General features: G+C 37.3%; 2 protein-coding genes across 2 annotated transcripts in view; both read right to left on the minus strand.

Moving 5' to 3' along the window:
- The window catches only part of LOC127455177 (serine/threonine-protein kinase PAK 4-like), a 43150-nt gene extending 42053 nt beyond the window's left edge, over positions 1 to 1097 (minus strand). Inside the window, exon 1 of the mRNA XM_051722837.1 lies at positions 770 to 1097. The gene's annotated coding sequence lies outside the window, so the exon portion shown is untranslated. The remainder of the gene's footprint in view (positions 1 to 769) is intronic.
- A 3908-nt stretch (positions 1098 to 5005) lies between these two features.
- LOC127455212 (mitotic checkpoint serine/threonine-protein kinase BUB1 beta-like) lies at positions 5006 to 13060 on the minus strand. The gene is made up of 9 exons (XM_051722920.1): positions 12910 to 13060; positions 12048 to 12199; positions 11908 to 11967; positions 9603 to 9747; positions 9316 to 9512; positions 8968 to 9149; positions 8622 to 8806; positions 8346 to 8443; positions 5006 to 5684 (listed from the first exon to the last, which is right to left on the minus strand). Exons 2-9 carry the CDS (start codon positions 12185 to 12187, stop codon positions 5393 to 5395), a joined length of 1299 nt encoding a protein of 432 aa, XP_051578880.1. The 5' UTR covers positions 12188 to 12199; positions 12910 to 13060; the 3' UTR covers positions 5006 to 5392.
- Positions 13061 to 13245: the final 185 nt, after the last annotated feature.

Genomic DNA, 13245 nt, shown 5'->3' on the forward strand with positions numbered 1-13245 from the left:
AAGGTTTGGTTATATTAGGTTAGGTCAGGTTATTTTAGATTAAGTAGGTTCGGTTAGATTAGGGTTATATTAGGTTAGGTAAGGTAAGGTTAGATTAGGTAGGTTAGGTTAGGTAAGGTCAGGTTAGGGTTAGGACTATGCTTCTTTGTGGGGACCTTGGGGTGCTTAAACCCTGATCTTTCACAGGTACAGAACACCCAACGAACACCCGTGCCTCCCCAGACCGATGGCGAATACATTTAGAATGCATCAAATTTGATGCCTGTATTGTATCGATTTGAATTTCATTTAGTTGATTTGTTGGTCTCTATGGGATTACATGTCGTACCTTTTAGACACTTGGCAAAATCTCAGTGACCTCAGTAGGACCGGTATCTTGCGATGTCCACTTGTGATCCGACCGCCTTAAATTGATCTTACACCAGGTGTGAACGGGGTCTAAAACAGGACTGACAACCGTATTCTGCTGCTGTGTGGACGAATATTTAGAGAGGAGTTTGAGGTGTTGTGTGAGGGGAGGGTGACAGTATTTCCAAATCACTGCAGTCTTTCACAGCTTTACCTCCTGTTTAGCCTTTCAAAATGCTCCTTTATTGTCGTCTTAGTGCATTTCTCCCATCACCCACTATCTCTGTCTCTCTCCAAGGATGCAGCACAAAGCATCACCACCAATGAATCTCAACATCATTTCATTTGCTCTGCCTTTTTCCCTACAAACCATTTGAGAGCATGATCATAGGTTGCATATGCATGCAGAAACATTTCTTACCTTGCCGTTGTGTGATGAATTCAGAAGCCTCTCCTTGGAAGAGGCTTTGTGAGGCTGAATTAAAACACGCTCTCACACACAGTCACACAAGCGCTCAATCAGCCATCCCACTGCAGGCAGCCGCTCGCATGAGAGATCCCGATGCATTTGTGCCTGCAGCTGCATGCATGCACGTCCATCTCATCTCAGTGCTGCGTTGTTGCAGATGATACATTCTGCTCGAAAGTGCCCATTTGATCTCACAGCAGCCCTTGTTACTGGTCCTGTAATGGGGCCATAGTAAAAACAAGCTACAATCCACACCTAGAAGATATGAGAACTGCTTCCTCTATCCTCCCCTCTCTCTCCCTCTGTGTGTGTGTGTGTGTGAGTGTGTCTCTCTCTCTATCTCTCTCTCTCTCTCTCTCTCTCTCTCCCATGGGTTGTCTTTGCTGTTTGTGTGAGTGGCAGAGACATGGCAACGGAAAGCATCACCTAGGAGACGGTTCACACCCCCTCTGTCGCCCTGGTGAAGAGTTTCCACATGAGCAGGTGATTTGAGACGGCAGGAAGCCTCAGCTGAGAGGTGTCATGCGCTGATAAACTGGTCAGCTCATGAATAATTCATGAGATTATGAGAGTCATTATAGACTTGTGATGATCTGTATGAGTTCTGAAACAACAGCCGTGACCTGACAGGGTACAAATCAAATATCATATGTACACATGCACAAATGTAGCATGGTGATAGGGGCGATTCTAGGATTTGAATCTTAGGGGGTTATGCTCAGCCCCAATAACACTATAAAGATGTGCACATTTAATGTATTGCACTCTGTTGCATAGATTTATCTGTGTTTACATCATTCAAGCTAGCCAGCTATTCATTATAATATTTATAAAGTTATAAAAATAACCGAAACCACTTAAAGAATATAAACTGTCTATTTATTGGCAACATGTTTCATCTGCATCTGCTCATCTTTTTTGTTATCTACTTATTACTAAAAATGGTAACACTTTACAATAAGGTTGCATTCGTTAACATTAGTCAATGCATTAGGTATCATTATCTAACAATGAACAATATATTTACACAGCATTTATTAATCTTGGTTAATGTAAATTTATGAAAATACAATTATTCATTGTTAGCTCATAATGCTTTAATGTTAGCATTAAAATGTATATGTATATAATGTATATAATGTTAGCATCCAATTTAGTAAATGTTGCAATTAACAGTATAGATTAATTGTTCATTGCTACTAATGTCGTTAACTAATGTTAGTATATCTACAAATGAACAAAGGAAATTCAGAAGAGTGTTTAAGCATCATAAGTGTTTTTCCCACAACTGACGACAAATCATATTTATTATTTTTGTGCATGACTATACAAAAAGACAACAATAGTAGCGTAACACAGATTTGCCTGCTGATTACAGTCACATATTTTTGGGGGTGCTGAGACTTAATTTTGGGGGCTGAAGCCCTCCTAAATAGGGTCTAGCAATGCCTATGTTCAGCCGAAATACCATAAATAGTAAAAAATACTATAAAAAATAAAATATAAATAAAAATATAAAAATATTATATAAATTGCATGAATGTTTATAAATGAATAAATATGAGTAGTTCTATAAATATAATATTTGAAAAAAATATCTTAATATAAAAATATTTGAATGAGTAACATCTAAATTTACTGGGTTTATTCAAGTCAAAAATTGTATTAAATATTAATAATTTTATGAATATTAAAAATATTTATAAGTGTATACCTGTACATATTTTTAGTAATATATTTTTAGAAAATATTATATAAGTAAAAATACTAAACAAATATTTTGTCAGGGAACTTGCAAATGTTGTAACATTTAAATTAACTGTTCCAAAATATGATTTGATATTAACATTATAATTTAAATTTATTATTTATAATATTTGGCACACATTTAATATTAAAATGATCATGAATCATTGAATCACAAAGGAAAAAACTTTCAGGCTTTTAAAGTCATTTTCTTTAAATAAATAATCTTTATATAATTTATTAAAAATTATTTAATATTAATATTATCATGAATTATTTTATCACAAAGGGGAAAAAAAAATCTAGAATTTCAGGCTTTTAATTCATTTTTGTTCATTACAATCTCCGGGTTTTATACATTTTTTACTTTAATCCCTAAAAAAATATCAAAATTTATTAAAAATATATATATATATATATATATATTTATAAAATAAAAATATTCAAGTCATTGTTTTGTATGAATTTAGCAAATCAAGAAATCTAATTCATCACTGTCAAAACTCAACAATGATAATCAATAGTGTTAAGCCGTTAATCTAAAACTATGAGACATTTAAATGTAAAATACATTTGCATCTCAATTAGCAATGAGGCAAAGCAGATGAGTCAACCCTCCCCCAAAAAACAAATTATGACCTGATCTCTGTGTATACTTCCAATTATTCAATGTTTATTTATTACTGTAGAAGGAAAAATACTTGAGTGTTATCTATTCTTGAACTTTCAATAAATAGGATCATATTTAAAATGGTGCAACTTAAACAGATTGAGCTGATCCAGTGTGTTGGTCTGTTAGTTAATCATCAATAGTCTGAATTGCTTTGCTGCTTTTGTAGTGGAATTGTCCTTTGTGAAAGCTTTTGTTACGCAGTATTAGGAAACAGCCAGAGCCAAAGACATCAGGACTAGAGGGTGAATTTAAGTCTATTTCACTACAATGAAGCCCCAAAAGACTTTTGGGTTTGTTTTTAGCATAGTAATAGAACATTTTTATTCACACACACCCACACACACACAGACAGACAGACAGACACACACACTCACACAGACACACACACGCACACACACACACAGACACACTCACACTCACACTCAAACACACACACAGACAGACACACACACACACACACAGACACACTCTCACACACACACTCAAACATACACTCACCGACACACGCGCACACACACACAAACACAGAGACACACAAACACACACTCACACAGACACACACATACACACACAGACACACAAACACACACTCACACACACAGACACACACACACACACACACAAACACAGAGACACACAAACACACACTCACACAGACACACACACACACACTCACACACACACAGACAGACACACTCACAGACACACTCTCACACACACTCACACACACACTCACACAGACAAACACAGAGACACACACACACACACACACACACACACAGACAGATACACTCACAGACACACTCTCACACACAAACAAACAAACAAACACACACACACACACACACACACACCCCCCACCCCCCACCCACACCCTGGGGCAGTGGTGGCTCAGTGGTTAAGTCTCTGGGTTACTGATCAAAAGATTGGGGGTTCAAGCCCCAGTACTACCAAGATGCCACTGTTGGGCCCTTGAGGAAGGCCCTTGACCCTATCTGCTCCAGGGGTGCTGTATCATGACTGACCCTGCACTCTGACCACAGCTTAGCTGGGATATGTGAAAAAAAGAATTTCACTGCAAATGTGTGATAAATTATTATAATTAATTACACACAAAAACACACACATAAACATTTGTTTCCATTGACTTGCATTGTTTTTATAGTGAGCTCATGTTTGTGTATGTATGTGGGTCAAGTTGTATGATGATGTTAAATTGGTACAGCAGGTCATGGCATATGTTACAGATTTATCAGACTAAAACATTATACAGTTTTGCTCACTTTGTTTCTCATGAGGGATAAGCTCAGTGTTTACTATTTAAATGCACAAAGAGAGAAATATCACATAAAATTTAAGTAACTCCATTAGAGACTCAAACATTAACTGCTGGAAGGTCTTCAGACTGGCCTGTTCCTGAACTCTGCTGACCTTGAGTGACATCACACTTGAACGCCACCTGCTGACAGATCCATGAATTACATTGCACTTTTTTTTTTTTTTTAGGTTGCCTACTTCTTATTTGTGCTGTTAGAACCCTTATAGAATCACACATGAAAAAATTAATTTGGACTTTAATTAATGTGTGTCAAATCACAAACTGTAGTGCCTGGATTGCTACCGTTGTCTAGTCTAATCATTTAAAACCGAGAAAAATGTATATTCCCTATAGAAATTTCCCAGGTTAAGCCAGTGCATTCACTCACTGTTAATAGAATTACTCATCTCTTCATGCAAGAAAATGTTCTTCTGATCATGTGACAAAGTACAAGCAATTTTGATGTTATTGCATGTTTTGCATTTATTGAAGTGTCAATTAGCACACAAAAACTACAGTATAAACACAACAGTATCGAATGTGCTGATAAAAATATAGCACCCGTTTATAAATGCTATTAAAAGCTATTTTTAAAATGTGAGATATTCATGACAGCTGCATCCTCAGTGATCAAAATGGTGTTACAAAAAGTATGTACAAAAAAAGTGTATGTATATATACATGTACAAAAAAACAGACAGTTATACACAAACATCTAAAACAAATACTGACTACATGTCTGTGTTTCAAAATCTAGACCGACCTAGACAGTATTTTTGGGTGTGTCTAGGTAGAAAGCTCACTTAGATTTTAAAACGCAGCCCTTCTTTTCACCTTTTCAGTTTGGACTAGAATGGTCTACAGCGCTGCTGTTGGTTTGTAGTTTGAGCGCTTGTTGTTTCTGTCGGTATCTCTCGGCTCGCAGCTCTTCGAAACAGAACTCTGTGGCTCCGCTGTAGAGCAGCTCTTTGCAGTACATGCTCTGTTCACGCATCTTTCCGTCCTCATTCTGCTGCAGCTGCATGTGTTGTTGTCTCTCCTGTAGCATCTTTAAAGGCGTCTGCTCCAGTTTGCAGGGTTTCCTGGCTGAAAGGACACTGTTCACCGCCGGGTTGATTTTACACGGAGTCCTGAAGAAAAATGGCCAAGATGGAAGAAGGTGAGAAACTGAAATTATAGGCATGCATTATACTGTAAGACACAACAATAGATACATCAGAGTAATACATTTACATTGTATATTTCTAACCAAAAACAGTGAACTTATTTTACTTTCATAATATGACTTATTTCTGAGTGAAACCGTATAAAAAAATAAATAAAAATAATAATAATATATATATTTTATCTATAAGGATTTGATTGGATCATGCAATGTTAGACTATATTATTATATTAAGCAATGTCAACCATAAAAGAAAGTTGTTTCGGAGGTGGAGCATGTTATTATAGATAAACAACGTGCACTAGTGAATTATTCACAACAAGACCAGGATAAGTAAATAGGGTCCATTTTTATTTCATGATGATATTTAACATTTGCCACTTTTACAGAAGTGATGCATGTAATCACGATATCAGAGACCCTCCCCAAGAAAACTTAGAATTCAATCACAAGTTGTGACAGAAGGCAAACGAGTTCAAATGTTTTTTTATTACTGGGGCGGCATTATTTTCATGGCTTGCGGTAGTTAGCAGTTTTTGAATTGTATTAAATGTTTTTCTGTTTGTTATATCTCATCATTTGGCAACAGACTGTTGAGGGCTGAAAATGCTATAAAAATTGCATTTCTTGTTTCCAAATATTTTTTCCTCAAAAGTAAAAAATCGTTAATGGAACCGTTAAGCACCCGGAATCAGAACTGGAATCATTAAAGGAATAGTTAAATTCTCTCATCATTTACTCACCCTCATGTAGGGCTGCGCGGTATATCGACTTTTAAAGATATATCGATATATTTTCAAATGAGATACAGGATGAGACAATACCATTTATATCGATATCGTTTGATGTTGCGTTACATAACCAGTTTCTTCCGTAAAGCTGTGCAAGTGTTTGCATCTCTCCACTCTCTCTCCGCGGGCAAACCCCGTCTCCACTCTCCCTCCGCGCGCAAACCCCGTCTCCACTCTCTCTCCGCGCGCAAACCCCGCCTCCACTCTCCCTCCGCGCGCAAACCCCGCCTCCACTCTCCCTCCGCGCGCAAACCCCGCCTCCACTCTTTTTGGTCCATATCGCCAGCCCAACCCTCATGCTATCCCAGATGTGTACGACTTCCTTTATTTTGCAGAACACAAAAGAAGATTTTTAGAAGAATATTTCAGTTCTGTAGGTCCATACAATGCAATCAAATGGTGACCAGAACTTTGAAGCTCCAAAAAGCACATAAAGGCAGCATAAAAGTAATCCATACGACTCCAGTGGTTTAATCTATATCTTCATAAGTGATATGATAGGTGTCGGTGAGAAACAGATCAATATTTAAGTCCCTTTTTACTATCAATCTCCATTTTCACATTGTTCTTGTGTTTTTGGCGATTTGCATTCTTTGTGCATACACCTACTAGGCAGTGAGGAGAATTTATAGCAAAAAAGGACTTAAATATTGATCTCTCACCCACTTTTATCATATCGCTTCTGAAGATATGGATTAAACCACTGGAGTTGGTATGGATTACTTTTGTGCTGCCTTTATGTTCTTTTTGGACCTTCAAAACTTTGGTCACCATTCACTTGCATTGTATGGTCCTACAGAGCTGAGATATTATTCTAAAAATCTTTGTTTGTGTTCAGCAGATGAAACAAAGTCAAACACATCTGGAATGGCATGAGGGTGAGTAAATGATGAGAGCATTTTAATTTTTGGGTGAACTATCCCTTTAAATTCCTTACGGTTCCCCTCCCCACTAATACCAGGTAAAAACAGCATTGTCACCCAGCTGAGGACTGGACACTTGCAGTTAGGCCCAGTTGTAAAAAGGGCCTGCGCTGTAGTATCTATAAAGCAGTTTATTGCAAGAAAGCTGCTTAAGGCTAGAAAGCGGCATTCCCGTTTACATGCACTGTGTTCGCGGCTTTCTTTTACTCCCGTATGCATGCGGCTCGGTCATTAAACAGCTTTCTCCACAGCAACGTAATTTCCCCACGACACTTCAGTAAATAACAAACATGAAGACTTGCTTTTTTTATTCTCGGTTTGGCTTTATTTTCAGATATTCCAGAGTTGTTGTGTTCTTTTCCTTAACTTTCCATCGCGACCTGTAGCGGAATTGCGCTGCAATAGTGGGGTTTCCCTCTTACTTAAAACTACGGGATTCCCCCAGTGTATTTCAGCACATATACACGGATGTGAGGGACAGTAGCCAATATTTTAAATTGGTATATGTAAATGGGTATAGTTTACAATGAATCTGCTTTTCCCACTGTGCTCCAAGAAATGTTGAATTCTTTCTGCTGTGTTGACTTGTTGATATGACATAGGGCTTCATCCTATGATGTTTGTTATCCGGTCTGCTCACACACATGCACACTCTTAAAAAAACCTGTAAGAATGCTGCTTATGTGTTTAGATGACCACATAAGCCGCATTCTCCGGAAGAAACCTAGGTGTGTTAAACTGTTTTCTCTTAATCCCTTATACAACATAACGAAATCGCCGTTCTGAAACGTCATGTACAAGAGAACGCCGATTTCCTTATGTCGTATAAGGGATTAAGAGAAAGCTTTCTGCAAAAATAAACCGTTTTCTTAAGTACATGTAAACGTGGTCAGTATCTCTAATAACACTCACACAGCAGGAGGCTTGTCGTCATCTTCAACAAAGGGCTGGAAACTGGGTTTGGGAGGTGGAACCACGACACTGAGACCCGACCGTGACTTCAGAGGAAACTAGAATTAGACAGAGATAGAGCAGCATTTACCAAACAAATGTAAATGTTAATCTTAAAGATAACAGGTTTTTCCATTCTCTTTAAACTGCCACAAAACTTGCTAGAAAACAGGTAAAGCAGGTTTAGGATGCTGTTTTTATAGTCACTTTAATCAGCTGAAGACCGCTGATTTGTACCTTCACATTGGTCCATTTCTCAGGTTTCTGTTCGTTCTCTTTGGCTCGGGCAGTAGGTGGCGCCGTCCAGATCTCTAGTCTGGGTTCTTGTGGTTCAGTTTCAGGTGCTTTATTTTCATCAAAGATCACTAGACGAGCGTTCTGTTTAGGGCCCACTGGCTGTTTAAACTGCAGCCCACGTGCATCTGTATCACAATAAAGCAAGAGAAAGTAAGAAATGTTAGCTTTAATAATATAAAATATTAGATTTAACCTCAGTAGATCATAAAGCCCTGTCACAGTGTCCAGAAACATATCTGGGTTATGATCTTTAATGGCACGTTTAAAGAAAGTAGCGTCAACTCACATCCGACTGATGCGTTCACTCTGTTGATGGGAACAACTGCTTTCTTCTTCCCTTTAGATTTCAGTTCAGCCAATGTGGATCTCTGAGGCTCTGCAGGTCCTTCATCACCACCATCAACATCATCGTTCTGTTGTTCAGTCATCAATGACATCATCTGTCTGCACACACGTGCCTGCAAAGCTCTGGAGGTGAACACATGGCATTATGAGACATAGTACACAGACATTGTTACAGAGTAAACAATTTATGAAGTTTTTCTGTTAAAATACTTTCTCGAATGCAGTCAACTGTAAGTAATTTGTAGGTTGAGCCCCCCCCGAAAAGTCTAATATGGTTCTGTTTCCAGACCTGTGAAACACGTGGAGTTTTTCCGTTGGTTCTGCGCCACACTTAATGCCATCTTGAAACATGCTGTTGGCCATCTTTAAATTCCCCCTTTTCTCATATTCTTCAGCCCAGGCGATGTACAGAGCGGCCTGGGCAATCCCGATCCCTTGAGCTTGCATGTAGCGATAGACATCCATCGGGTCAGAACAGTTATCTGCCTGAAAGAAAATTAAGACATTTAAGTTGTAATAAGTGCATTGAAATGTACATATTCAGTCTTGTGCAGGAATATTTGGGCTGTCACTCACAAACTCGATCCAGAGTTCAACGTAGCGGATGTCATTGTGGTATTTTTTGTCATCAGTGAAGCGTGTGACTGCTCTTTCGAAAAGAACCGATAAATTACTCTCCTTTCCTCCCTGTGGGTACGTCTGTTTCGTCCATTTTATATATCTGTAGAAAAAAATAAGTGTGATTTCCTATGAGTTGCATCCCACACAGTAACAGATTAGATATCAATTTTACCGATATATTGGCACAGATAGTTGCTTTTTGGGAGACTGGTTTTACCGATATATTGCCACGGATAGCTGCTTTTTGGAAGACAGATAGTTGCTTTTTGGGACACTGATTTTACCAATATATCGATGCTGATAGTTGCTTTTTGGGAGACTGGTTTTACCAATATATCATTGCCGATAGTTGTTTTTTGGAAGACAGATAGTTGCTTTTTTTGGGAGACTGGTTTTACCAATATATCGATGCAGATAGTTGCTTTTCGGCAGACTGGTTTTACCAATATATCAGCGCCGATAGTTGCTTTTTAGAAGACTGGTTTTACAGATATATTGATGCCGATAGTTGTTTTCCAGAAGACCGATAGTGGCTTTTTGGAAGACTGATAGTTGCTTTTTGGAAGACTGGTTTTACCGATATATCGGTGCCGATAGTTGTTTTTTGGAAGACAGATAGTTGCTTTTTTTGGGAGACTGGTTTTACCGATATACCGATGCAGATAGTTGCTTTTCGGAAGACTGGTTTTACAAATATATCAGCGCTGATAGTTGCTTTTTTAGAAGACTAGTTTTGACTATATATTGATGCTGATAGTTGCTTTTTAGAAGACTGGTTTTACAGATATATTGATGCCGATAGTTGTTTTCCGGAAGACCGATAGTGGCTTTTTGGAAGACTGATAGTTGCTTTTTGGAAGACTGGTTTTACCGATATATCGGTGCCGATAGTTGTTTTTTGGAAGACAGATAGTTGCTTTTTGGAAGACTGGTTTTACCGATATATCGGTGCCGATAGTTGATTTTTGGAAGACAGATAGTTGCTTTTTTGGGAGACTGGTTTTACCGATATACCGATGCAGATAGTTGCTTTTTGGAAGACTGGTTTTACCAATATATCAGCGCCGATAGTTGCTTTTTAGAAGACTAGTTTTACCAACATATCAGCACCGATAGTAGCCTTTTGGAAGACAGATAGTTGCTTTTTAGAAGACTAGTTTTACCAACATATCAGCACCGATAGTAGCCTTTTGGAAGACAGATAGTTGCTTTTTAGAAGACTAGTTTTACCAACATATCAGCACCGATAGTAGCCTTTTGGAAGACAGATAGTTGCTTTTTAGAAGACTAGTTTTAACTATATATCGATGCCAATAGCTGCTTTTTGGAAGACCGATATTTATCTTTTGAAAAACGTGTTTTTACCGATATATCGATGGTGATAGTTGCTTTATGGGAGACAGGTTTTACTGATATATCAATGCCGATAGCTGCTTTTCGGAAGAACGATGAAAACAAAAAAGGTTCTATGGTTAGAACTACTTGGTTCTACAGTGTAAAAGCAGCCTCTAGAGGTGAAATAAAATTAATCACTGACAACATTTGACTATGACTGTTTATTTTATAATGTTTATATTGTAATACATTGTAAGGATGCATGTTTTGTTTTCCTTGTGTGTAAATAAGAGTCCCCTGTGTGTTTCAGGATTGTTCATAGCTTAAGGTCCTACATGCACCAAATCTTATTTTTGTCTGGTTATTATTGGAATATTGGCTGCACAATAAATGGCATCTGGGATTTCTTTTTCCATTTTGGACTTATTTTGTTGCCTCTATGTCTGTGTCTGTCACAGTAAGAAAACCGTAGATTTTTTTTTTTTACATTTAATAAACTGATTTTTAAAAACTGTTAGCTGATTAATCGGTTATCTGCCTTTTCCACCAGCTTAGTTATCGATCGACCTATATAACAGATTTCCCTTAAAGTCAACATGAAACAGCATTCGCTAGCCAATTTAGGAAAGAAAAAATGTAAGTCATTGTAAAGGCGGAGCAAGTTATTACATTTTGATGACAAACATTTTATCATTTGAAATAACGTGTAGTTATTAATAATTTACAATAAGCCCAAAAATGTCCATTAAGCAAGTATGTTTTTTAATGTTGACTTAAAATTGTGACTGTTGCCTTAAAAACCTTACCTTGTTGTTTTATTTTTTCTGTCCTTTAACATTCTGTTTTCTTGTCTTTTTCTTTTGTGTAGAAGCACCTCTGTAGCCCTACTTTTAATTGCCCTGTGGGGATTAATAAAGTTCCTTACCTGACCCAAACATCAAGCGGGTCATCTCCATCATATAGCCGCAGCTCACACTCAAATGCTCTAAAAGAAAAAATATTATATTATTGAATTGTTCTAAGAGCAGGACGTGTGTCTTTTGTTGGGGTAAATACATCACTCACTGTTTCTTCTGATTGAGAACGGCACTGTTTCCCTCTTGTTGTTGAGTAAGTGCCTGGTGCAGGGCAGAGATGGCACGACCCTGTCTCAGCGGCTGGATGTTTTCTTTGCATAATTCCCAATCAGCATCGCACTCCACCATGACTGATCCAATCTGTCAGAGGAATAACAGTGCAAGAGTCAGAGCAAAGAATCAAAGTAAACATTATTCTAGTTCAACTGAAAGTGTGAGTAAATCTACTGGACATTCAGGGTTATTCAAGGGTTTCAATGCTTACAAAACACATTGACATGGAATTTAAAGCAGTTACAGCCTGCAGGGTGAGACAATAAACTGTGTATCTACTTTAAACAAATCTCTTCCTATTCTTTTATTATTATAATACATTAAAGTATACATTCTCCCTTACATACTTATGTCTAAATTGTAAACTAAAATCTTTGTTAAATAATAAAAAATAAAAATAATAATAAATAAAAGACATGTTATTTGTCATGGCACTGCAGGATTACCATACTCATAATACATGTTATTTATGAGGTATTTTAAAGAACACCATTGAAATAGCATGGTACAATAGCAAGTAATTATGGTACCAAAAACACAAAAACCAAACAAACAAAAACCCAGCAAGTACTAATGATAGTTTGCTAGTGACATATGTACCATATTAGATCCTGTCTTAAGAGATAAACTACTTGATTGTGGTGGCTAAACACTATAAAAACACTGTAACTAAATAATAAACACAGTAAAATTGACCTACATTTATAGCACAAAAACACGTGATAAACACACACCGTCTGTAAAACAAAACAGGACACGGTAAACTGAAATATAAAGAAACAATGATAAGAACTTACTTTTTTTTTTTTTTACCAGTAATCTCCTTGATATGCTTCTCTTCGTCAAACACAGCGTCTACACGGTGTAAAAATGAACAAATATGAGTTTATTTAATAAAATCGCTCACTCTGTGTGATTCCGTTGCATGGAGATTCAGTATGAGAGATATTTGAACGTAAACCGGAAGCGCGCTAACGCGATGCCGATTGGACGAAGCTTCCACGTGACCAAACGGGAGTCTACCAGACTTATGCTAAACAGTAATATATAATAATTATTATTTTTATTTATTTTTTGTGTTTAAAATGTATTTTAATCGTTTAATTGTGTTTTTTTAGCCTTATTAATGACCT

Source organism: Myxocyprinus asiaticus, chromosome 17 (genome assembly GCF_019703515.2).
Source record: "Myxocyprinus asiaticus isolate MX2 ecotype Aquarium Trade chromosome 17, UBuf_Myxa_2, whole genome shotgun sequence".
Taxonomy (NCBI): Eukaryota; Metazoa; Chordata; class Actinopteri; order Cypriniformes; family Catostomidae; genus Myxocyprinus; species Myxocyprinus asiaticus.